This window comes from Aquarana catesbeiana, linkage group LG12, assembly GCF_042186555.1.
Source record: "Aquarana catesbeiana isolate 2022-GZ linkage group LG12, ASM4218655v1, whole genome shotgun sequence".
Classification (NCBI taxonomy): Eukaryota; Metazoa; Chordata; class Amphibia; order Anura; family Ranidae; genus Aquarana; species Aquarana catesbeiana.
Genome location: NC_133335.1, coordinates 77,631,486 through 77,658,357, shown reverse-complemented (window position 1 = coordinate 77,658,357; position 26,872 = coordinate 77,631,486). Strand labels below are relative to the sequence as shown.

General features: G+C 42.7%; 1 protein-coding gene across 1 annotated transcript in view; it reads left to right on the top strand.

Annotated features, from left to right (window-relative positions):
- Nucleotides 1-26,872, top strand: part of NPEPPS (aminopeptidase puromycin sensitive) — a 147,184-nt gene that overhangs the window by 44,775 nt on the left and 75,537 nt on the right. Inside the window, exon 2 of the mRNA XM_073608094.1 lies at nucleotides 1,395-1,479. Within this exon, the coding sequence (XP_073464195.1) occupies nucleotides 1,395-1,479 (85 nt within the window). The remainder of the gene's footprint in view (nucleotides 1-1,394; nucleotides 1,480-26,872) is intronic.

Below are 26,872 nucleotides of genomic sequence, written 5' to 3'. Positions count from 1 at the left end.
TGTGTGCCATTGTTTTGATCTATGCAGATCAATACAGCTCAACACCCTGGTTGTCGCTGATGTTGGGGTGTCCCTGTGTGTCTGTGGGCCTTTTCCCCACGGGGGGGGGCCATCTTATTATTCTTGGGGTGCAGTGCTTGTGTGTACTATGGCGCCTTGTTTGATGGCAGGGGTCCTGACACTTCGGGAAGTCTCTACTTTTTTGTGGAAGTTTATATTTGACATCTATTTTTTTTTTTTTGTCCACTGACAGACCAACATTGATAAATAATTTGAATGAAGGGATTAAGTCAGACGGTTTTTCGTCTTAATGCTTTCTATGTGTGCCTCAGCCCCCCCAGTACTTACCTGAGCCCCATCTCTATCCAGCGATGTCCACAAGTCCCTCGGCTGTCTCGGACTCTCCTCCTGATTGGCTAAAACACAGCAGTGGCACCATTGGCTCCCGCTGCTGTCAATCAGTATCAGTTAGCCAATTAGGAGAGAGAGTGGGCAGGTCCGAACTGGGGCTCCATGTCTGAATGGACACAGGGAACGGTGACTCTGTTCGGGTGCCCCCATAGCAAGTTGCTTGCTGTGAGGGCACTCTACAGGAGGGAGGGGCCAGGAGACCTAAAGAGGGACCCGACAAGAGGAGGATCTGGGCTGCCCTGTGCAAAGTCACTGCACAGAAGTAAGTATATGGCTTAATGTACACGGGACATTCTAAAACCTCTCCTGAACGATTTAACTTGACAGATATTAACCAACGTTTAAAAACATCCGTTTTGCCATGTTTACATGCCGTGTTTGCGTTTAGAAGTGTGTTTTTTTTTTTTTTTTTTTTTTTTTTTGTTTTTTTTTTTTTGTTTTTTTTTCAAATAGTCAAAAATGTATCTCTGTTAAAACTCCTATAAACGAAGCGCAGCTAAATGCGAGTTACCGCGTTTACAAGCTGTTACAGGTATTTGCCATTTCAGATGCCTATGAACATCCAGTCTTTCTTTGCTTTCCAAAAAATGCTTCTAATCTCAACTACCTGGAAATGACTATAAATGACCCTGTGTACATATAAGATACATAGAGGAGAGTTCAGGGGCAACGAAAAAAAAACAAACGCCCAACTGCTCCTAAACACCCGTTTACCAGCAGCAGTGTACATGAGGCCGAACATGTTTGTTATTTTTAGAAAAAAAGACTTTACAATTGCTTTAAGCTGGTAATGTTAACATGGGTGAAATGCTAAAAAATAAATAAAAAGCAAATATACCATAACTATTATTGTGACATTGTGGTGGTTTGTTTGTTTTTTGTTTTTGTTTTTTTTTTGTTTTTTTTTTGTTTTGGAAGCACCAAGCTATCTGTGCTTTATCATATCTGATACTAATACATTTTATTGTCTCTCATCCACTCAGGTAGAAAATCCTACCAATCAGATTGTGATGAACTGTGCTGATATCGATATCATTACTGCTTCATTTGCTCCTGAAGGAGATGAAGGTAAGTTTATTCAATTATTAGTATTCTATACATGTGTGCAAGAATGATTGTACCACACATTTGGTATTGCTGCACATGCCAGCGTGCAAGATTTCTACGGTCATCATTTGCTGATAATTCTAAATGGATGGGGTGTAAAAGCTTTCGAAGAGTCACCTGTAGACTATTTTGGGTACTATAGTGTGTGTTTGTTTTTTTATTTTTTTGTTTTTTTGAGATTTCACTGGCATGCAGTGTTTTTAGGTCTCAACATATTTGGTATTGGTCTACGCAACATGACCCAATCTTTTATATTTTGTGTTATGTTTTTGTTTGGCCAAAAATTGGGTATTTTTCACTGTCTAGTTGAAATGGTTCTAAAGGCAGACGGTTTTTACCTTCATGCATTCTAGGGATGGATTTAATATACAATTGGACAATTATTGCAACGTAAAAAATTCAACTGCTGCCATTTTATTCTACAAAGTACCTGCATTCAGAAAATATATATTGTGGGTTTTATATATTTTGGTTTAAAATGTGCATAGTAAAGTGTGCCGAAAATTACAGGAACTCCATAAATGTACTCCTAAAAAGGTCAGGCACTGTATGGAAAACCAACATATGGCAGTCAGTGTAATAAAAGTTAGCCCTCAGCAGCTAGAGGGGAACCAGAGCACCAGGGACAGTATTGTGCAAAAGAACAAACCACAAAAGATTCCTCTTAATCCAGCTGCACCACCACCTTACAGTTCAACTAGTGGTCTATCATCCCTTCCAATGGGTGGATACTTATGCAACATCTGGTACCTACACACCTTTTGGTCGCCCTCAGAACGGGCCTTGATATGCCTGAGTCAGTCTGCCAAGGTTTGGGTGAGATTGAGGTTCAATATCAAGCATGATGTTTAACATTGTCAGCCATGTTTTATCCCTTTCCATTCTTGGAATCCTTTGAGTTTACAATAAATCTTTTTACACAAACCGTGGCATTTTTCTGAGGTGTGTCAAGTGGTTTGTAGCCATCAACCCCCAGCGCTGGATTAAGAGGAGATTTTTTTGTTAGAAAATTAAAGGATAAGTGCACCTTTTACATAAAAAAATAAATTCATATCTTTATACAGGTCAAAATGTGCATTTTTTTTTTTTTTTTTGTACCGTAATCAGCAGATTGTGAGTGCAGTGCCAGGATTCTGCACACTCCCAGTCAGCTGTCTGCCCATACCTCCTGTACATGTAGACCGTTACTGAACTGCATGAAGAATCAATGAACTATGAGATCGCTGACCAGCGACCTCACAGTTCATTGGAGTCTGCAATCCTTCTGTAGTTTATTCATTCACAGGAAACTGTGAATGAATTGACGTGGCTGTGTGGGCAGAGTGCTGCATAGCTGCGTTGTTTTCAAATTGTGACACCGGGTGCGGGGAGAAGACCCCCCCTACCTGCTGTTGCAGAGCGGGGTATGCTGGTGGTGAGAAGTGTGTGTGTGTGTGTGTGTATAGGAGCATGTTTCATGCTAAATCTGGGTGTAACATGCTTCTAAAAGTGAACTTGTCCTTTAAAAAATGGCTCCAGCAGTGAAAAGAACAGAGGAAGTAAAATGGTGTTTTTGTTTCCTCCATTATTTTCTGGTTCAATAATTATTTAAAATAGAGAGAAAGCACCTAATCTGCCCATGCAGGGGCTAGAACTGACAACATGAGTACAGTAAGGCTTATATGGTGCTGACGAAAAAAGAGGAACAACATCAATAATCAAACATGATAGATCTGACCACAAGGCATGGGAGGTCTAGGAAAGATCCACATAACTGGCGGTTGTAAACCTGGACATACATAGGTTTCCTTAATATTTTTCATGTTGAAATGCAAATTTCAGGTTGATTATATTATAGGATAAGTATCAGAGGTGGTTGGCGAGATTAGTGTTTAGTTTAGTTAAAAACCTCATTTGGAAAGGACATGTTAAGTAACCACTTTATCCCATGGAAATACTTGTCCAATGTGGCTGCTGGCTGTATCATTAAGATGAGCTGATAATGGTAGCCATGTGTGGGCAGTATTGCCCCATAAGTTTTAATTAAAGCCAAAACGATTAATCTTCCTCGCAATCCACACGTATGCACATGTGGCATTATGTTATAGCAGCAGTGTACCATGTGATAACATGCTACCTTTAAAGTCACTGCTGCGTTTACGCTGAATCCTACTACCATACTGTAATGTCAGATATGGCGGGAAGATCCTGTATGTGCACAAAGGTGACCGGCCTTTGCTGTGCCAGTTAAAGTGGTTCTAAAGTCAAAAGGTTTTTCATCCTAAAGTGATGTTAAAGTCTCCTTAAACAATAAAAAAAATAAACATGGTATACTTGCCTGCTCTGTGTAAGTTTTGCACAGAGCAGCCCAGATCCTCCTCTTCTCGAGACCCTCGCCGGATCGCCTCTTCTTGGGTCCCCGCTCCTGGCCCCTCCCTCCTGCTGAGTGCCCCCATAGCAAGCAGCTTGCTATGGGGGCAGCCGAGCCACTGCTGTGTCCATTCAGACACAGAGCCACGGTTTGGCACCACCCCCTCTCTCCTCATTGGCTTATTGACTTTGACAGCAGTGGGAGCCAATGGTGCCGTGCTGCCGTCTCAGCCAATGAGGATGGAAGTCCTGGGCAGCCGAGACGCACCTGCAACATTGCTGGATCGAGATGGGGCTCAGGTAAGTATTAGGGGGGATGCTGCACACAGTTTTTTATCTTCGTGCATAGAATGCATGAAGCTATAAAAAACCTTCTGACTTTACAACCACTTGAATGCCGCCTCATTGGCTAAGACAGCAGCGGGGCACCATTGGCTCCCGATGCTGTCACTCAGACAGTGAGCCAATGAGAAGAGAGGGGGGCGGGGCCAAACCACAGCTCCGTTTTTGAATGGACGCACCGAGCAGTGGCTCGGGTGCCCCATAGCAAGCTGCTTCTTATGGGGGCGCTCGGCAGGAGAATGAGCCACGCCGAGGGACCTGAGAAGATGAGGATCTGGGTTGCTCTGTGCAAAACCACTGCACAGAGCAGGTAAGTACAGATACTTCTCGTTTAATGACTGCTCGGACTTACCACCAGCTCTCCCCACCCGAACGACTTGCTATACATCATTGTATTGTACAGTACAGAATTTTTGTTTGCGTCCTGTAATTATGCAAGTTAAAACAACGTTATTGAGCTGAAGTTTTGTGTGTTAGACCTTTTTTTTTTTTTTTTTTTTTTCAAAGAGAGCCTGTATAACATGTTTTAAATTTGAAAAAAAAAATTTAGTATCACTTTAAGTACTGTGCAGGATTTAACTGCAACATTACTGATCTACTAATAGAGATTCAGTGCATGTGCGATAGTAACCTAGCCTACTGCGCATGTGTGGTATATGTGCACCATATTGCCTTGCTCACAGCAGCTGCACATGCATGATAGTTGATTATGTGTTTGTACAGTAGGCTACACACGGTTTCTGCAGGTCTGAAGGCCAGGGCAGAGCTGAAAATATGTAGGTTCTAATTGTGCATGCTTGGGAGAGTTAAAATGTGTAACATTGGCAAAAAAAGGCACTGAAATTATGGAGCTTGTAGTTAGTGAAAGCTGAGTCTGGGCATAACTGAGCTGGGAGTTGAATGCGGGTTCACCAGAGTGTCAGGAGGTAAAGCGGTCACACTGATCTCCCATAGAAATTTACCAGGGACATGTCCGCATCCTGATACATACCAAAAACAGGTGGACAGGCTAAAGCATGAAGCTGCTTGCCATCTACAGACACCATGTGCTGACCCTAAACGCCTCTATCCATTCTGCTAGTCCGTGACTGAGGGGCACAATGTGCTGGCATTGTCCTTGACTGGTAATATTGGCACTTATCTGTAACAGCACCCTCCCCACAACTGTACCAAAAACTCCACCTACCCTAAAGTAGCAAATATGGCAGTTGGCCTGGATTCTTTCACCTCTGTTTACAAAGCATATATTTCTCTATAGGGTGTGCGTGTGTCAATCCAGAGCACTGTGTCATTTCTCTCTGCTGCCTCTGTCCTTAATCTGCATAAATTACTTTTTCAGGTTTTCTTGATCTCAAGAGAAAAAAAAGTGACAAGGGAGGGATCTTCGACACACAGTCTGTGATTGACAGCCTCAGCTCTGTTCACAGTCTGTGTGTCCCTTCCCTCCATTCAGCTCTCCTCACTGAGTTGTGCAGATTGTAACATAAACTCCCTGCCCCCTGCTTTCTGAAAACTCAGATAAGCTATATAAATTCTGCACTTTGAACACTGTAGAGAAGAGAATCCTGCAAATAAACAGGTTCAACTTATGTAGGAGGCTTCCATGAGGAGACCAATCACTTCACTGTATTTCTAAAAGGTTTTCTGTCTATAGTGTTATTATAAAAACATACATGGAGCAGTCATATTTGCTAATTGAATTATTAGTCTCTTCTTCCTGCTTCACTGGTCTGCTATCACTGCAGGTCTGTACAGTGGCTTGCGAAAGTATTCGGCCCCCTTGAACTTTTCAACCTTTTGCCACATTTCAGGCTTCAAACATAAAGATATAAAATTTTTATTTTTTCTGAAGAATCACCAACAAGTGGGACACAATTGTGAAGTGGAATGAAATCTTTTGGATTTTTGAAACTTTTTTAAGTAATAAAAAAATGAAAAGTGGGGCGTGCAAAATTATTTGGCCCCCTTGCGTTAATACTTTGTAGAGCCACCTTTTGCTGCGATTACAGCTGCAAGTCGCTTGGGGTATGTCTCTATCAGTTTTGCACATCGAGAGACTGAAATTTTTGCCCATTCTTCCTTGCAAAACAGCTCGAGCTCAGTGAGGTTGGATGGAGAGCGTTTGTGAACAGCAGTTTTCAGCTCTTTCCACAGATTCTCGATTGGATTCAGGTCTGGACTTTGACTTGGCCATTCTAACACCTGGATACGTTTATTTGTGAACCATTCCTTTGTAGATTTTGCTGTATGTTTGGGATCATTGTCTTGTTGGAAGATAAATCTCCGTCCCAGTTTCAGGTCTTTTGCAGACTCCAACAGGTTTTCATCCAGAATGGTCCTGTATTTGGCTGCATCCATCTTCCCCTTAATTTTAACCATCTTCCCTGTCCCTGCTGAAGAAAAGCAGGCCCAAACCATGATGCTGCCACGACCATGTTTGACAGTGGGGATGGTGTGTTGAGTGTGATGAGCTGTGTTGCTTTTACGCCAAACATATCGTTTTGCATTGTGGCCAAAAAGTTCGATTTTGGTTTCATCGGACCAGAGCACCTTCTTCCACATGTTTGGTGTGGCTTGTGGCAAACTTTAGACGAGACTTTTTATGGATATCTTTGAGAAATGGCTTTCTTCTTGCCACTCTTCCATAAAGGCCAGATTTGTGCAGTGTACGACTGATTGTTGTCCTATGGACAGACTCTCCCACCTCAGCTGTAGTTCTCTGCAGTTCATCCAGAGTGATCATGGGCCTCTTGGCTGCATCTCTGATCAGTCTTCTCCTTGTCTGAGCTGAAAGTTTAGAGGGACAGCCAGGTCTTGGTAGATTTGCAGTGGTCTGATACTCCTTCCATTTCAAAATGATCGCTTGCACAGTGCTCCTTGGGATGTTTAAAGCTTGGGAAATCTTTTTGTATCCAAATCCGGCTTTAAACTTCTCCACAACAGTATTACGGACCTGCCTGGTGTGTTCCTTGGTCTTCATGATGCTCTCTGCACTTTCAACAGAACCCTGAGACTATCACAGAGCAGGTGCATTTATACAGAGACTTGATTACACACAGGTGGATTCTATTTATCACCATCAGTCATTTAGGACAACATTGGATCATTCAGAGATCCTCGCTGAACTTCTGGAGTGAGTTTGCTGCACTGAAAGTAAAGGGGCCGAATAATTTTGCACGCACCACTTTTCAGTTTTTTTAATTGCTAAAAAAGTTTAAAATATCCAATAGATTTCGTTCCACTTCACAATTGTTTCCCACTTGTTGGTGATTCTTCACAAAAAATTAAAATTTCATATCTTTATGTTTGAAGCCTGAAATGTGGCAAAAGGTTGAAAAGTTCAAGGGGGCCGAATACTTTCGCAAGCCACTGTAGATCAGACTTCTCTATTAGCTGAATGGTTAAAGTGGTTGTAAACCTCGTACATGAAATATGAAAAAAATCTCATCCTTCTATACTGTGTCTCTCTACAAATCATTAAAGTGGGGTTCCACCCAAAAAAACAACCTGAAAAATTCTAAAAAAAAAAACAAAAAAAATTTGGATATTTTTTTTTTTTACTTGCCTCTAATGCCTGTTGCTAGGTGGTCCCTCGTAGTCTGCCTCTTCCTTTGCCTGGGCTGGTGACATCACTTCCCCCTCGGCACAGGAAGGGCTCCGCTCCGCTCTGCTCCCTCCCTCCTGTCAATCATCTGGGACCCATTACAGGTCCCAGGTGATTGAGCGGCCAATCACGGCGCACGGCGCCGCTCGCGCATGCGCAGTGGGTGCCAGGCTGTGAAGCCACAGCCCGGCGCCCACAGTTGAAATGCCGACGAGCGGAGGGGGGGGGTTTGGGGGGGAGACGAGCGGTGCTTCGATCCCCTGCATCGCTGGACCCTGGGACAGGTAAGTGTCCAATTAAAAGTCAGCAGCTGCAGTATTTGTAGCTGCTGACTTTTAATATATTTTTTTTTTTTTTAATGGACCCCCTGGGTGGAACTCCTCTTTAAGTGTCATTTCTCCCTGCTTCCTATGTTATTAGCAGTTCTGGCAGCTTTTTCTGACACCAGGAGTTGAAATGGTGACAGAGGAAGCAGCTGCAGCACACGACCTGTGCCTCATATCCACAGCTGTGCTTGTTCTCAGTACTGTGTCTCTTTTCCCTCTGTTCTGTCGAGAAATGCCCCCCATCGAACGGTGCCTGGGATGTACTGCGCATGCGCCTGTACGGAACAGCACAACAGCTGATTTGACGATCAGCTGGGCTGATGTAACCAGGGCACATGCACACATCCTAGGAGGTATCTCTCGATGGGAGAGATACCATTTCACAGGCACAATTAAAACCTATAGAAACAGCGGGGGAGACCATAGTTCTCAGATTTGGCATCGCTGCTGGAGTGCGGCTAGTGGCTGTATTGAAGAACTGGTTTTGTCTGTTGCTACCCAACCTTTCACACAGGCAAAACCGGCCCATCATGACACTGTAAAGCCGCCCCGCAACAGCGAGGCACAATGTGAGAACTATGGTCTCCCCCCCCGCAGTTTGTATAGGTTTCAATTGTGGCTGTGAAATGGTATCTCCCATTGAGAGCTACCTCCTACGATGTGCACTTGGGCCCTAGTCACGTCACTCCAGCTGATCGGCAAATCTGTTGAAGTGTGGCTCCGTCCTGCGCATGCGCGGGCACTATTCGATGGGGGGCAATTCTTGACAGAACACCCTCCAATCAGGGCTTGCAGCTGTTGCTGTGTGAAGACTTCAGATCCCCGCCCCTTGCTTCTAGAACTAAGAAGAAATCCTTTCCTGTTTTTAGATTGATCTACAGAAGAAATGGTTATGTAAACTTATGTAGGAGGATTTGTTTTCATCTCTGTATCATCTAATGCTAACTACTTCACTGGGCACATGTGAGAGTTTACAACCACTTTAACCACTTGCCACCCAGGCCAATTCTGACATTTCAAAATCATCATTTTTTTGCTAGAAAATTACACAGAACCCCCAAAAATTATGTTTTTTAGCAGAGACCCTAGAGAATAAGATGGCAGTCATTGCAACTTATCTCGCATGGTATTAGCAGCAATTTTTCAAACTTTTTTTTTTTTGGGGAAAAAAGTTTCATGCATTTAAAAAAAAAAAAAAAAAAAAAAAAAGTAAAGTTAGCCTAATTTTTTTTCTATAATGTGAAAGATGTTATGCCAAGTAAATAGATACCCAACGTGTCATGCTTTAAAATTGCACACGCTCGTGGAATGGCGCCAAACTTAAGTACTTAAAAATCCCCATAGGTGACGCTTTAAATTTTTTTTTACAGGTTACATGTTTTGAATTAGAGGAGGTCTAATGCTAGAATTATTGCTCTCGCTCTAATATTCGCAGCAATATCTCACATGTGTGGTTTGAATGCCGTTTACATATGTGGGTGGGGGCGTATGTGTTCGCTTCTGTGAGCGGGGACAGGGGAGCTTTTAATTTTTTTTTATTTATTTTTTTACTTTTATTTTTCTATCTTGACACTCTCTCTTCCTTTTTTTTTTTTTGTTATAACTTTTATTCCTATTATGTAGAAGTCCCCAGATCTCGCCTCTAGGCTGGGAAGCCTGAAAAAAATAAAAAGATCTCAGCTTCCCAGCCGAGGTGGTGGCATTTTTTTCAAGTGCAGAGGTTGGGTGTGACGTCATAACATAACGCCTGGCCTCCAAACGATCATAGAGACTCCGGGAACCATCTAGACTGCTGGAAATCTCTATGGTCAGCATCCGGGGCCGGTTCCTTCTCCGATATTTGCCGATGACAGGGGCGAGCTGGAAGAAGCACGGGGGTATCCTCTCCCACTGCCTGCAAGAACGATCAAGCAGCTTAACAGCCACAAAGACTGTTCTTATGGCGCCAGCTCTAAAAGAAGATATCTGAATGATGCCTGTAGCTGCTGGTTTTTGGCCTTTTTCATTTGAAATAATTGCATACACTGTAGTTGATGGCAGCCTAAACCGAAGCATATTGCAGCTAAATAGCAGCAGGTGCAACCACTTTAAAGCAGAACTACGGGATTTTTAAAAAATCCTCCATTCGTACACCCCCTACACTAAACGGTTATTACAGTTGTGCAATTCCTCACCATTGAAGAGAAAATCCTGATTACATTTTCAGGAAGTCGGCTCTGTAATTCAAAAAATGCAGCATGTATTCTACTGAGGAGGAAGTATTAGAACAGTGATTGGATCATATCCTCTTTTCTCGCTAAACCATAATTGAACTACATTTCCCATGAATCTTTGGGATTGGAATGAATGTGGGAGGGTACACTACCTGTATATGTAAATGTGAACTCGCCCTTTTCAACATAAATCACACCCCTCATTCTGCAGCCAGCCATACTACTCAGTATCACACAGTACGATTGATAGGTTACAGCCTCATACATGCAAAGCACGTCTGTTCTCTCCCCTCCAGCCGCAGCAGCAGATAAACATATTGCACTTACTTTATGTAATCATTACTGAACTGTAGACACATCCCATAATTCTGTTATACACACTGTACTCTGTGCAGTGACTGGCAAAGAGCAGAGGAGGAGAAAGGAGGCCACCTCCTCCATGGGCGGCACAGACCGGGGGGTGTCAGACCCCCTCCACCCACTACATTTCTATTTCCTCCCTGCTCGCTCTACAGAACTACAGGTGGAAGTGCCAAGATCGCTGACTGAAGATACAGGAGGAATAGCAGCCAGCTGTGTCTTACAAACAGGAAACCACAGGGCAATTACGTTTTTTTCAGCAAGATCAGCAGGCTATTACAGAGCTCAGAAGAACATGGATGGCATAGTTGTTGCTGATCTGCTACCTTCACTAAGGACATAGAGAAAACGTTTTTTTCCCAGAGTTCTGCTTTAACTCCTCTCCTGGAAGTGAAGAAAAACAGATGAAGCTCTAGTTGGATTTCTCCTTAGAGCTTGGCTATCCCATACTGCCTCCTTGTGACTGCTCTAGGCAAATCACAAAGCACCAGTGCTATCCTAGGTTTCTGCATGCCTGGGAAGCATCTCGCAGTACTTGTGTGGGGTAGCAGACTGTTTAGGGGACCTATGCTTTTAGGAAACCACCCTTTTAGGGATCCATCCTTTTATAGTAAACCTTTTGCCTTAGTTTTCCATGTTTTCCTAAGAAAAGGCAGTACCACAAACTGATGATAAATCTGTAAAAAATTAAAAAAAAAATCTGCAGATCAATTTAGACCAGTTTATGTTAAAGAGGGACTAAAAGACATTGAATCTGAATTAAAACTGAGATCTACAGAGACCTGAAAGTACAGACTTAAAGCAGAACTTCAGTAATTTTTTCATCTTTCCATCTATTAAATCCTCTGCCCTTGTTTTAACTTTTGGGTAGTAACTTTTTTTTTCTGCCAGTAAATACCTTATACAGCCCACTTCCTGTTTCTTGTCTGGTCATTAGCCTAGGCTTATGACCTCATGCACAACTCTCACTCTCTGGAGAGTTTGCCAGGAAGAGAGGGGGGGGATGAGTCATAAGAGGGCCAATGAGAGCTGGAGGTGTGCCTCTGTGTAAATCCAGGAAGTGAACAGGCAGCAGCTCCCCACAGTTAAAATGTATGCAGCCAGACTCAGTGGAGGGAGATTTCTGCAGCATATTTGGCAAGTATAGAATCATAGTATATATAAAATAATATGCAAAGTGGTTGTAGGGAAGCTTCAGAATGGCAATGATGTTTTTTTTACAAATTATGTGAGCAGACTACAGTTCCTCTTTAAAGTTTAGACTACTTGTCTGTATGATTTAGAGTGTGTAAGATTAAATTGGAAAGGGTCAAGAAGGGGAGTTGGAAGAAAGGAAGCAAATCAAGTGGCTGTAGGCAATTTGCACAAGTAGCTTTGAGGCTTACGGAAGGAAACGCCTTTTTAAGGATGGGTGTGACAAGTGATGATGATGTGTTTGATGGATGAGTAACTAACTCTGAAATGGACCATAAGAGAGATCAAATGACGTGTGGGTTTTTTCTTTGTAGTTTAGAATGATTTAGTGATGTGACCCATAAATGAAGGTTCATGCAGTGAGAATATATAAGGTTGTATTTGTCGTGCAAAGTGGCATAGACAGAGGGCTGCTTTCTTTAAAACGCAGTGATAGTTGTGTTTAATGGATATAATGCACAGCATTTGAAAAAGGGAATGTGAAAGGAAAACTTATAATATCGTATTTCAATTAGGGATTGGTGGAACCCTAGAGTTCCCTCAGAGGTTGGTATGGGTTCCTTTGCTGTGATTGATGCTACCTGCATAACTTGTGTCCAAAGCCACTTGCAAAGCCATCGATATGACTAAGGCTCACGCTCACACTGGCATTAAAAGAAGGCGTTTGAGAGGAGTTAAAAACACCTCTCAAACGCCTGTGCAAAAAAAAGAAAAAAATAGACAGCACAAAGTGCTCTTCACACTATCAAAACATGAAGCGTTAGCGTCGCTTCAAAATTAAAGACTCGTGTCAAGTCAGGAGGCGTTTGAAGCCTTTCAACGTCTCCCATTCACGTCTGTGGATCGCTTCGCAAATGCTCTGGCAGTCAGTTGCGGGCGTTAAGATTAGGTAATTTCCTGTAATAGAATGGGCATTTGTGGAGCAGTTTTAATGCACCTTAATGCTCATCAAACACTTTAAAACTGCTCATAGGGAGTTTGGGGAGCATTTTTAACTTGTCGTTAATGATTGTAAAATGCGAGTCAATTGCCCATACTAACGCTATAGGAGCATTTGTTAAGCGTTAGAAATTTGGTCGAGTGTGAACAAGCCCTAGGTGATCTTTTTAGCTACCTGTGAGGGTGGGATTCTGATCACCACGGTAAGGGGCATTCTTTCCACTGACCACAGATGTAGGGAATTTTCCTGTAAATATTAGGTGTTTCACAGAGATATGAAAATTATTTAGAGTGCTGCTTTATTCCATCTTTTTGTTCATGTATATTTTGTATGACCATGTATGTGTTTTTTGGCCATATGCAGAACATTTCTCTAATATTTTTTTACTGGTAAGTTAATATATCCAAACCCTTGAAACCATGTTTATTATATTGCAGCTTACCAGTCCTTAGATGTGGTAGTTGTAATAGTTTTTCCAGAACCTTCAAAAGTTGCTTGAGCTGCCACGTTTCTTAGAATATCTAAATCTTGCCTTAGACACTGTTAAAACCAGGTCGTCCCCCCAGGAGAAACCTCAAACTCTAACTTTATGTCAGGAGTCGCCGACTTTTCACTTCTGCATGAAGTTCTGGGGCTAATGGTAGCCGCCTTTTGAGGTAGTCCAATTCCACTCTAGATTCCTTCAGTCCTTGGATAGTTCTAGTACTGAATGAGTGGTCTGTGGGTTGGTGGTTCAAGAATCCAACTCTTGAGGGACTTCAGAGGAATCTGGTCTCCTGGTCCACATTCTGGAACTTTTGGGCAATATGGCTGCCCTTCCAAGGCTGAGCATCTCAACTCAAGGATCTTCTTACATTTTACACATCCTTCATTGTGATATGTTGCAAAAAATGTGGCATACCAAAATTCTTGGCGATTCCTCACAATGCTAAAAGCTAGTAAGTCTACTACTCAAGGTCTGTCCTCACACATTGAAGGCATACTTTGTGTGAGGAAAGGAACTTTTATCCCACTAAATTCTCTGTGGGATCAATCCCTGCTTTTTTTACAGCTAGGCCTGGTCCAGCATTTGGCCCCTAACGTCAGGAGTCAGATCTGTGTTCCAGAAACTGCCTGCTTACCATTCTTTGATACAGGGTCTCCCATGTAGCTCCATCTTGGTGCTCTCCTGTTACTCTGGAATCTGAATTTAGTTGTCTTGGCATGCCAACGCAACAGTTTAGGAGGGAGAACGCTGTACTACCTTTTTTTTGTTCAACGCACTGTGGGTCTGAGTGTCTTTGGGACCTGCAGCCAACTACTTGAGAATTCCCTGTAGACTAACCTGGCACCTAGAGGAGGTAAGGCACAGGCTTGCATTTTTAAGCAACCAATCATGTACAGATAATAAAAATAATTAACATGTTGCACTTTCTCCACTGTAATTTTTGCACATATTCACATTATTGTACTTTGACCTGTTGGTGGATTTTTGTAGAACTAAAAGCAAATGTGGCTAACATCCCATATATATCAAATAGGGCTGCAACTAACGATCTAACGGTTATTTTCATAGTCGATTAGTTGGCCGAGTATTGTTTTGACTAATCGGTAATTGGATAAAAACCTAGGTTTGTTGTATAATTTAGTATGTAAAGTTTAAAATAAATTTTATTGTTGAATATCTATTTGCAGTGGTAATGATAAATAACCAGCTATATGGTTAGGGAACAAAATAGCTAATCCACTGAGAATAACAAACTGAAGAGATACTGTATACTATTAGAGGTTGAATCTGGTACAGAGATCAACATTTTTATTTTAGGGAAAAAAAATGTAAAAAGACAATTTTCAGACAGGATTGTAATAAAATATTATGCATGGCAGATTCACTTGTCGTCATAGGTAGGTAGCTTGATACAGGACATACACAATTTTTTTCTTTCGAAGATTTTCGTTTTAAGAACCTTTGTTCAATTTTATCATTAGTGGGGTCAAATCTACGTTCGTTTTCAACCACCATAATGGGAATATTTGGAGCAAAATGGCAAACGTTTCTTGATCTAATCAATTTTCAGACAGTGTATGTGGTTTTTGTTCAGAAATTACCTTCATTTTAAAATTGAATGAATGTTAAAAGCAAGTGAAATTTTCGAATGACATTCATCCCTTCATCAAATGGTTTTGCACAGAGCAACCCTAAATTCTCTTCTTCTGGGGTCCCCCACTGACGCTTCTGGCTCATCCTGCCTTCAGAGTGCCCCTATAGCAAGCTGCAAAGTATAGTATAAGAGTGCCCCTACAGCAAGGTAAAAAAACTGCCTATAGAATCACTTTAAATCTCTTCCTTCTCCTGCCCAGGACTACATGTCCCATGAGACATTGCTCCTCACACATTCACAAGTTCTCAGGCACTTACTGACATGTATGGACGGTGTACTGAGCTGTATGTGTGCTTCACTGTATTTTCTGATATGTAAAAAAATAATGCATTCTGTATGCAGGCCAAACTAATCGTCTGACCAACTGATCGATCATGAAAATAGTTAACTATTTTCATAATTGCTTATAATCTATTATGTTGATTTAGTTATTTCAACCCTATTAAATACTTTCATGATAACTGTATAATCTGCAATTTTAAAAGGAAATCAGAAGTCTCCATTAAAGAGGAAGTAAACTCTCCCACTCTGATGTTTCTTTTCACTTAGTCCATTATAATAAGTAATTATCAAACTATAGCCACTGTAATCCAGCCCAAATCACATATTACTTACTGTTTAAAGAAACTTTAAAAAAAAACTTGTTTCCAGGGGTAAGGCAGCGCCATCTTAAGTATTGTTTTTTGAGTCCACAGAAGAGTGTATTTCCGCCCTTACATTGAGCACTTCCTGTACTGTTAACCAAGCCTCCTTCTCAATCCAACGTTTCTATGGCAACCCGGCTTCCCTGCTCATAGCTGACTTGTTTTATTTCATAGTATTTACTTGTGCCAATTATCTAGTGTTTGCCTATGTAAGTCTTATCAGTTTCAGCTGATAAGACTGCAGTAATGCTGTCCGATGCCTTTTTTTTTTCCACTCCATGTGATGTCACATGCTCACATGGGGTATAGTAGGAAGCTCTGAGTGATTATGCAGTCTCGCGGGATTTCAGTGTTGTGCCATAGGAATTCCTGATAATAGACAGACAAGCACACAGAGTGTGCCGTAAATCATGGGAGATATGGGCATGCTCAGTGACGTCCTTCTAAAGAACAAAAAGGATTACAACAATACTATGCAAGTAAGGAGAAATCTACAAGCAGTGTTCATTAGAGTTTTTTTATGCTGATTCACATGGGACAAAGTTGTGGGGGAGAGTTTACAACCACTTTAACCACTTAACGTTTTTCCCATAGCAGTTTTACTACTACTGGTGACTGCTCTCCTGTGCAGAATTGTGTATATATACACGTGGTTCTGCACTTCCGCCTGCAGGGGTGCGCCATTTCTGCTGTTCACAGCAGAAGTCGATCTGCGGGTACCAGGCATTCAATGTTCTCCGGCACCCGCTGATCGTCAGCAATACACAGAAAACTGAGATATGCCTATGTAAACAAAACATATATGTCACTTCTCACAGGGGGAAGGGATTTATTCTGTGTCTTTGCAGTGCCATGTCGCAAAAAATGGCCTGGTCAAGTGCTTAACAAAAGTTCTACCTTTGTCGATAAGTGGAGCAATTTTCCTATCTAGATTCTAGATGGATAGCTAATCTGGTACACAAGGATCCCCTGCCTGCCATATGGGGCTTGCCTGGAAGGGTGCAGGGATTCTTGTTGGCCTTGGGCAAGGTGTACATAACCTTACAGGAAACCCTTCTTTCAGATATGTAACAGTATTTTCGTCTGAGATGCTCTTTAAATGCTTATGTAATTTCATGCTCATAAAAAGTAGAATTGGTGAAAACAGAACTCCGGGCTTGGGAAAAAAAACCCTATTAGTACCTCCCCCCCCCCCCCTCCCCCTAAACTAAACCGTTATTACATTTGTGAAATTCCTCACCATTGAAGAGAAAAGTCTGATTGAATTTTCAGGAAGTGCTCTCTAATTCCAAAAAAAATGCAGCATCTATTCTGCCATGAAGGAGCTGTTAGAACAGTGATTACATCATATCCTCTCCGCTCTCTACACTGTAATCAAACTACACTTCCCATCATGCTTCGGTAATTGGAGTGCATGTGGCCTATACATGTTAAATGTGAACAAGTCCACTTCAACATAAATCACACCCCCTCATTCTGCAGCCAGCAAGCCAAACTACTCAGTGGCACACAGCAGGATAGGTAGGTTACAGCCTTTATAAATGCAAAGCAGGTTTGTGCTCTCCCCCTCCAGCCACAAAAGGAGATACACATATTGCCCTTGCTGTAATCATTGCTGAACTGTAGACGCATGCCCATACTTCTATGTTATATACACACTGTACTCTGCTGTAATTCAGTATTCTAAATATTCTTCCTCCTGCTGTAGCTTTGAAATCTAACAGCAATCAGTGCTTGTATGGTGTATGTGAGAACATCCCTAGCCGCAACACAGAAAGACAGCCAGGCCATGCTGCTTTACATCAGCATGTGGCACAAGTAAATGCCGGCATGAGAAAAAACAAAAGTGCAGCGCTAACTTGCTAATCAATACCACAATAATGGTGGAAACCTCTAACGTATGGAAATAAGCTTCAATATTACCACAATACCAGTCTCTGATATGTAACATTATATAATACACATCACACTGGAATGAGACCTACAAAATTACTGCAAACTTTGCAGGGATGGTGGAAACCCCTCCTACAGATATTTGGCAATGGACGTGTCAGTAAAGCAGTACTCGTATGTGTAGCCTCGTCAGTGCAGCTTTTTAGTTCCCATTAGTGCAGTTTATTAATGCAGCCTCATTGCAGCTTATAAGTGCAATCTCATCAGTGCTACCTCAGTGCCCATCAGTACAGCATATCAGTGCAGCTTATTAGTGCCCATCACTGCAGTTCATTAGTGCAACCTTATCAGTGCAGCCTGTGCCCATAAGTGCAGTTTCACCAGTGCTGTCTCATCTGTGTCCACCAGTGCAGCCTATCTGTGCCCATATGTGCAGCCTCATCAGTGTTCTGTGCAGCAGGGATCGTTACAAGACGCCAGATGTTCGAGTGGGGATCTCGGGCTGTGATAGACAGCACGCTGGTCTAATGCTGGTCCAGGAGGCGGAGCCGGTGATCGGTGTTTAAAATAAAAGATCTTTCACAGCCCGAGATCTCTTCTTTGTCATCCGCTGGGGGGTGGTGCTGGCAGGGAGGAGGAGGAGGAGGACACCACCTCCATGGGCGGTACAGACCAGGGGCTGTGAGCCCTTCCAGCCACTACAGCAAGCGGGGACAGAAGTAGAATTCCCTGCTTGCTGTTGAGAACTACAACTGGGAAGTGCCGCTGGGAGTACAGGAGGAATAGCAGCCAGCGGTCTTACAAACAGGAAATCACAGGGGATTAACCCTTTTTCTTCAAGATCAGCAGGCTATTACAGAGCTCAGAAAAAAGATGGATGCATAGTCTAGGAAGGTAGATCAGCAACAAGGGCATAGTAAACCGTTTTTTCTCGGAGTTCTGCTTTAACTGCATTGTATGACAACTGACCCAATATTCGCATTGTTGGTGGACTCCAGAATGACCAAAGAACCACCCTTATTAGCTGGTTTTATGTTTTGTTGATTTCCAATGTCCCATTGGGGAAATTCTTTTCCATTCCTTTCCCATTTTTAAAAACAAAGTAAGCGGGAATCCCTGGTTGTCACCAGTACTAATTTCGCCTCTATTTCTGTTCTTGTAACAAGCCACAATTTGAAAATGTCTTTCACTTTTCGGTGACGATGGTAAACAGGACAAATAGAGAGGGTGAATCCTTTTAAAGGGGGCACAGGCAGCAATAAAAACCTGTCAGGTGTTCTAATCCATCTCCATTCTATCCAAAACTGAAAAGAGAGGTTTGCCTTTCATTATACTTTCAACGTTTATTACTGGTAGAACTGTTGGATCCAGAAGGCAGACAGAAATGTGTGCTTTGTCCTGAAGTCTTTATTCAATGTATCCTTTTTAGCATATTTGAGAGGACCGTTGATAGATGCAATAACAAGGAAATCTCTATCTCCTTTTAGGTTGATAAGTGCTTGATCATAAAGTTCTCTCAGGAGTTTAGGTATTTTGGTCTACAAGACGCTGTAATTTACAGACCATTAGTGTTTCAGTTTCTTAAGCAGACACATGCACTAATGGAGCTTTCTGCCCATGCCAAAGAGCAGAGCTAAGCTGGATTTATATATTGAAAGTGCTGGGGGGAGGAGAGGGTTGTGTATTGGTAGTATACTGCAGGTATCCTGTAGTGTCATGCTGTTGGCTGTGCAGGGCCGTGTTTATCATTAGGCGTGATCGGCACATGTTTATAGGCTGCAATGCAGGGTTTGTTTATTCAGAAGCTGCTTTCAGCGCTCCTGTAAAAGTACAAAGCCAAAGGCTTGATTGTATAGGTCTCCATAGAACCGGTGGGGATATCCATTGCTAGGGGCGTAAGCAGCTGGTGCTGTTGATAAAGTAGCATGAGCTGTACAGCTGACATGACATGATGCGGGAGTAGCTAGGCACCAAAGATCAGCAATGTAATAGGTGTAGGGGCTGCTGAGAATTGTGGTCTATTACCCTGCCCTGCATTTACTTTCAGGCACTCCAAGACATAAAGCAGTCCGTGAACTTTTTTGTTTTATTGAGGGGTATAACTTGGATGGGGATGGAAACTATGGTATGCCCCGCATGGATAAATAGCACAGCAATCGGTTCTGGGACAACTATGTAGACTCCCTGTACATACTCTTGCTTGAAGCTTATCAATCCTCACTCCACCAGCACATCACTTGCTGCAGACTGTTACCCTTAGTCACCCCCAGCACATCACTTGGTTCCCCAGGAACAGCTAGTATTATTTGTTGATTAGGCCTGACACTGACTCAGCCAGGCCTCAGCAAATGCCCTTTGCAGGCTGAGATCGTGGGCCACAATGGTGTAGCAGAAAAAGTCCTTGTGCTAGCTGCCCGACTATGGCTGCTGATCCCAGTTAACTCTCTTCAGGCCCTGCCAGCCCTCCTGGCTGTAGCTGCCTATTTCCACTGCCCCTTCCACCACAGTCCACTCTCCTTGTTCTGCACCCATCTCAGACTGCATGCTCCCAGTCCTCCTGGCTGCGCCTCACTCACCAGCCAACCTGGCTGCGACCAGTTGTCCTCCCTGGAGTCTCTTAGCAGTGTGCTTTCCTGCTGTCCTCTCCTTGCTCCTCTCCTTGCTCTCTTGTGCCTCCGGTCCAGGACCTCTTCACTTGTTTCTGAAAGTGGTCCCGACTGCACCCGAACCCAGGCCCAAGGTCACCCCCCCAGACCGGGCAGCTCCCTCAAAGGCCCCGACAGCCTCTGAACCCTCTCACTCCAGCTTTTCCACCTGACAAATCTTCCCCAGCTGGTATGATCCTGGGTATTTAAGGGGGCCTGCCCCCTGCCAATCCAAGTTGGGGATTGGTCAGGGCTCCTTAGAATACCCCTCCAGCCTCTTTCTAGCGAATACTCGAACATTCTAGAAAGATATGAGATCCCAGTCATGCCACCTGTGAGTCACCCCAGCACTACCCTGAGCCACTCCCAGCCCAGAATGAAAACAAACCTAGCAACCAGCCAGGCCTGCTTAAATGTACCTATCCTTTCTAGCACACTACTAGAGGGTGCTACACTGGGATAGGCCCTTTTCTGGGTAAACATCAGATTATGGAGGCGAGTGTCTGAAGAAGTGCCTGACTTGGTTTTGAATAGAGCATATGGCACTTTATCCAAGGTTAGTATTATCCATTTATTATTGACAATGTGTTTCTGCAGCACCTTGTGTATTTAAACAAAGCTAGCATACATATAATATGTAGTACAATGCAAATGATGTAATAATATAAATTACATAATGTTTAAAGCCTTTGATTGCATTGGCCTGTGGAAGGGTACCATGTGAGCCCATTGGTGCCCCTCATTTGCAAATAATAATGCTCCTGCAAAGGAAATTATTTTCCAAAACCATTCGTAACGTCTTTTCATAAGTGTACAATCTTCTCTGACATAAGGGTTTCCACTGCTTATGTGTCTTGGGTAAAGTGTGCAGGTGTCTTGGGAAGTGTACAAGCTAGCCACATCCCACATGGCTATTAAAAACCTTCCATAGGAACTGTATAAATTGCAGAAGGAAATCTGAAGTTTCATATAAAATCTTATCTAATTATCTTATCTAGATGGCTAATGTGGTACCCAACTATCTCCTGCCTGGGAGGGTGGAAGGATCCTAGTTTTCTTTGGGCAAGGTGTACATAACCTTACAGGAAACACTTCTCAGAAAACTTTTTGGTATTATCTGTAAGGGAACACATAACATAGTAGATTTTTCTAAAACTTGACTGCAAAAGTGTAAAAATTCAGCAGTAAAGTAACAGTGGAAGGTTTAAATTGAAAAAAACCTTATAAACACTACAAATCTTGCTGTAGCACAAATCTTTCCATATTGGACACAGGGCCAAAATGATGATACCCCTTAAAGCTGAACTCCATCTTTTGTTAGACTTCTTCATAGTTTGGGCTAGGGCTGCAACTAACGATTATTTTCATAATCGATTAGTTGGCCGATTATTGTTTCGATTAATCGATTAATCGGTTAATAACCTTTAAAAAAAAAGTGTGGTGTATAATTTTAGTTAATATGTAAAGTTTTAAAAAAAGGCAATTTATTCTTAAATATCTTTATGCAGTGGTAAATATAAATAACCAACTATATGGTTAGGGAGCAAAATATCTAATTCACTCTGAGAATAACAGACAGAGGAGATATACTGTATATACTATTAGAGGAGATATACTGTATATACTATTAAAGGGTGAATCTGGTAAATAATCATCAGAGATCAATTTTTTTAAATTAAAAATAAAAACAAATAATGTCATTTTAAGAACGTTTGTTCGATTTTCTAATCGTTAGTGGGGTCAAATCGATGTTCATTTTCAACCACAGTGACGGGAAAATTTGGAAATAATAGAAAGCTTGTTCAAAGGAATTTTCAGACAGTGTATGTGGTTTTCGTTCAGAAATGACATTCATTTTAAAAACAGAATGTTAAAAACAAGTGAAAATGTCAAACAACATTCTTTCATTCAGCGAATGTACAAAGATTTTTCTGAAAATTGATCCGTGTGGCCAGCATAAGGCTCGGTACACGCCTATGCAGTTTGCTTTTGATCTGTTTCTGCAGTGCGTTTTGATTTTTGTGCACGTGTTTTTGCTGTGATTTGCATTTTGCTTTTTTTTGGCCAATTTGTTGTTGGGCAGATTAAAAAGCACAAATTGCTGCAAAAACGCATTACATGCTTTTCTGCAGCTTCTCTATTGAAGTCTATTGAACCAAAAAGGTTTTGCGTGAACGTGTCCCATAGGAAACCATGTAGATGAACTGTAGTGCGTTTTTGCAAAAAAACATAGATGTGAACCAGGTCTAAGACATTTAGTAACATAATGGGGTAAAAAAAACGAAAATAGGCCCTTTATAGTACAAAAAACAGCAGATAATCACTACTGTAATTTTTTTTTACTGTAGAACTATGAAAGTAATACTTACAGTAGCGATTATTTGCTCTTTTTGTACTATAAAGGGCTCATTTTTTTTTTTTTTTAACCCCATTATGTTACTGGCCGATTAATCGATTATGAAAATAGTAATCGATTAATTTCATAATCGATTAGTTGTCGATTAATCGATTAGTTGTTTCAGCCCTAGTTTGGGCCAAACAATCTTAATAAAACAGAGGGGATGGCAGTTATTTGTAAATGTTACTTTCAAGCTACCAGGAATAGCAGCAGAAGGTGGGGGGGGGGGGGGAGATCCGCTCTCGCACACAGACCTACGGAACTGGCTGGCAGAGAGGGAGACACTCAGAGTAGAGAGCTGGATGATGGAGGCATGTAAACTTAACACAATATCATGGATCAGCAGCACAGACAGGAGAACACAGGAACAGGCAGGATCAACCAGGTATTTTACAGCATAGAAAGGGACAAATTTCAATGCAGAAGCACTATGCTATAGTTCAGGGGTAGGCAACCTGGGGCCCTCCAGCTGTTGCAGAACTACAAGTCTCATCATGCCTCTGGCAGTAATTGTAACTGCCAGCCTTGCAATGCCTCATGGGAAATATAGTTCCACAACAGCTGGAGGAGGGCCCCAGGTTGCCTACCCCTGCTATAGATCATGCATTAAAGGAACAGAAGATTTTATTTTATTTATTTATTATATTCCTTTTAGGGTTACAACAGCTTTAAGGCTGGGTTCACACACATGCGGTTTCAGTACAGGAGTCCGCTTCTGCTTTGTTCACCGATTCAGGTGCAAATTTTTACCTGAAATCGCACCTGAATCGGACCCAAAATTGCACAGGACCCGTGCATGTGTGAACCGGCTCCATTGAATGCCGATCCGATTAACCTGTTTGAGTTGAATGCAGTTAAAAACGCATCCATTTCGCATATGTGTGAACCGAGCCTAAAGGTGCTGAAATTCTTGGGCATTTAAGAAATTGCTTGCTCTAAGACCACCTTCTTGTGAAACTGTTATCTGCTATTACATATAGAAAAGTTTAAAGAGGTAGTGATTAGATAGGTATTTTTGATGCATTCTGTGATCCCCATTCCTCGTCAGCTGGATGATTTCAGGCTGTCCATTGTCTGTGTGGTGAAGTAATATGGTAAAGTGGTCCCATATATCACAATTGTAATACCTGTTGAACAGCAAATCGCTGGCATAAGACGATATCAGGAGTTATGAGCGTCCATTTCAATGGATTCCTTCCAACTCTGTAGAACTTCACCGATATCGTTTGGTTGGCTGTAATTTTTTTTATACTCTACATGTACTATTACATCACAAGTCTGTTCTTGCCAGAGGTATTTCTTGGTTGGCTGCCGAGTGGCTTAACACTATAAAATTCTAAGCACATTAAATCGGCCTGACGGAGGTACTTTTTCTATTGTGTAGATTGCTGTACTCTGCATTCTTGTAGCACAGCCAGTCATCATAACGATGCCACAGCCTTGTGCTGTTGATCCTACACTGACAGCTTTCTGATGAATTTCCATACGCCAGTCATATGTTCAGATCATTTCCAATGATCATCAGTGCCAGCCATTTGTAATGCACAACATATTTTGATGTCAAACACATTTCTATCCATTATTCTGCTTGTTCAATTGCTACTAGTTGTGTAACAATGTAAGTCATTGTCCTGTTTTGTTTTTTCAGATACAGTGTTTATTAGCTGTATCCCTCAGCAAAGAATATCAATGTTGTGGTCCAGCAGTAGTGTGTTAATTTCCCTGTCGGGACTGTTGTGTTAGCACATAAGGATTAAAGCCTTCCTCCCATGTTTGTTACATAGTAAGGTTGAATAAAGGCACCAGTCCATCCAGTTCAACCTGAGTGAGTGTGGGAGAGTGTCTAAAATTGTCCCTATCCCTGTATATTGTGTCTCATTAAGATACTCCTCCATTTTATATTATTTATTTAAGGTACCCATATAGTGCCGTCAATTTACGCAGCACTCCACACATACATCATACACTCACATCAGTCCCTACCCTCAAGGAGCCCACAATCCAAGGTCCCCAACTCACATTCATATACTAGGGCCAATTTTGGACAGAAGCCAATTAACCTACTAGCATGTCTTTTTGGAGTGTGGGAGGAAACCGAGAACATGCAAACTCCAGGCAGGTAGTGTCGTGGTTGGGATTTGAACCAGCGACTTTTTTTTACTGCTAGGTGAGTGCTATCCACTATACCACTGTGCCGCCCCAAGTATGTTTGTGAGAACATACTTGCAGCATGTGAAGGTGGACAGGAGAGCTACCGCAAGGTGTGAAAGTGTATGGGTTGCAGCACATGTGTCAAACACTGGGCCCGCCTCCATGCCATTTCTTGTGGCCCTCGCACCTCTCCTGCAGCCCCCCCAAACCACTACCCCTTTTAGCTGCAGAGGCAGTGGCTGGGGGTGCACTCATGCCGTGGCTGCAATGCTTTGCTTCCTGGCTGGAATAAGCAGGAATTATACCCCCTGTTGCTTTAAGCGGTTGCAGTGCCCACAGATTTGTGACCCATTCAATTGAAGGGTCCAAGGGGTTAAAACAGGCAGTGATACAATAGTTCCTCACTACCTGTCAAATCCCTGAATATCCTGATTGACCAATGTGGGAGGCCTTATATATACACATCATTTATGTACTTTGTGTAATTATTTACAATTAAGAAAATGGGATTTTTGATTGACCATACAATTATTTTCTTGAGACATGGGTACCTCCCTTTTGTTCTTATGATCCACTTCTATTGCTACAAAACTGGGGCGTGATGGGAGTGAGAGGGGTTTATAATAGGCTGTCTTGCAGATTTGTTTGGCAGCGTCCAGTCCTCCTGAAGACAGGATCATAATTTAAGCACTTCAGCCCTGGAAGATTTTACCCCCCTTCTTGACCAGAGCAATTTTTGCAATTTGGCACTGCGTTGCTTTAACTGACAGTTGTGCGATTTAGCACCCAAGCAAAACTGACGTCCTTTTTTTCCCCACAAATTTTCTTTCTTTTGGTGGTATTTGATGGCCTCTGCGGTTTTTATTTTTTGCGCTATAAACAAAAAAAGCGACAATTTTGAAAAAAAGCAATATTTTCTTTCTCGAACATCACGGGACACAGAGCCACAGTAATTACTGATGGGTTATATAGGTATCACTGGTGATTGGACACTGGCACACCCTATCAGGAAGTTCAACCCCCTATATAATCCCTCCCCCTTGCAGGGATACCTCAGTTTTTACGCCAGTGTCTTAGGTGATGGACGTGTAAAGATGTCCTGTGCTGAGCTCCAAAGGGAATATCCTAAGATCCTATACTGGGGCAAGCCAGGCGAACCGGATCCATTCAAAGTGTCTTTTCGTGGCCGAATTGAATGGTACCCGGGCCTCGTGTCCGAAGAAACGAGGTTTTACCCGTAATGCTTCTCTTTTTAGAGAGCTGGACCCCGCAGATCAGAAAATGGCTTTAAACTTCCTAATTTCTGGCGAGGTGCTTTACGGTCCCAGAACTGTTGGATCCCCCTACTGATGGGGGCCCCAGTCTCTGACGGTTTTTTCAAACGGAGCCCACCGTGAGAGGTGAAGATTGGGTCTGTGTAAACAGCACCCTGCGGCTGGATAAGGTAAGAGGAGATTCCACAGAATTTTTGAGTTCTAGTGGCTTTTCTCCTTTAAGGTAAATGCATGCTATGCCTATTGTGACCACCGGGGGCTGCCAAGAGCACAAACCTACACATGCTGACTCTGTCTCAGGTGTTGTAATCGCTGTTTATGTCCCAGCGTCTCAAGCAGGCTGCAAACAGGTAAGGTGGAAAGGGGGATTTCTCATGTTTGAATGTTCCCCCCCAGGCTAGAGAGGGGCCACAGGGGTCTAGAAAGTGGTTATACCACCCGGGCTCTGCGGCCTAATGGCCACCATCGCTCAAGATAGCCGTTCAGGCAGATCTTGTTACCAGCCTCCCTCCCTCAAATCCCCCCCCCCCATCCCCAGCCTTTCTCCGGAAGCATGACAGGAGAGTCGGCAGCGCGGGAAGCGCTAGTTTTTTTCAAAACTCGAGGGGGGGGGGGGGGCGGTAGAGGAGGGGGCGGGACGTCAGCACAGAGTGCTTAGACTCCCACTCAGGCCAGCTGCAGGCTATTAAAGGCACTCTGTACAGGTGCACTCAGCCTTCTGAGAGACACAGAGCTGACGGTCGCATGTAAGGTGGGACACAGGCATTCTCCTAGGCAGCATTTACTGAAGTAACACCAGACTGAGCATTGGGTAGCAAGGCTTTTAGCCAGACTACATCGCTCAGCGGGCAGTGTTCATTTGTATACCTCACACCTTGTT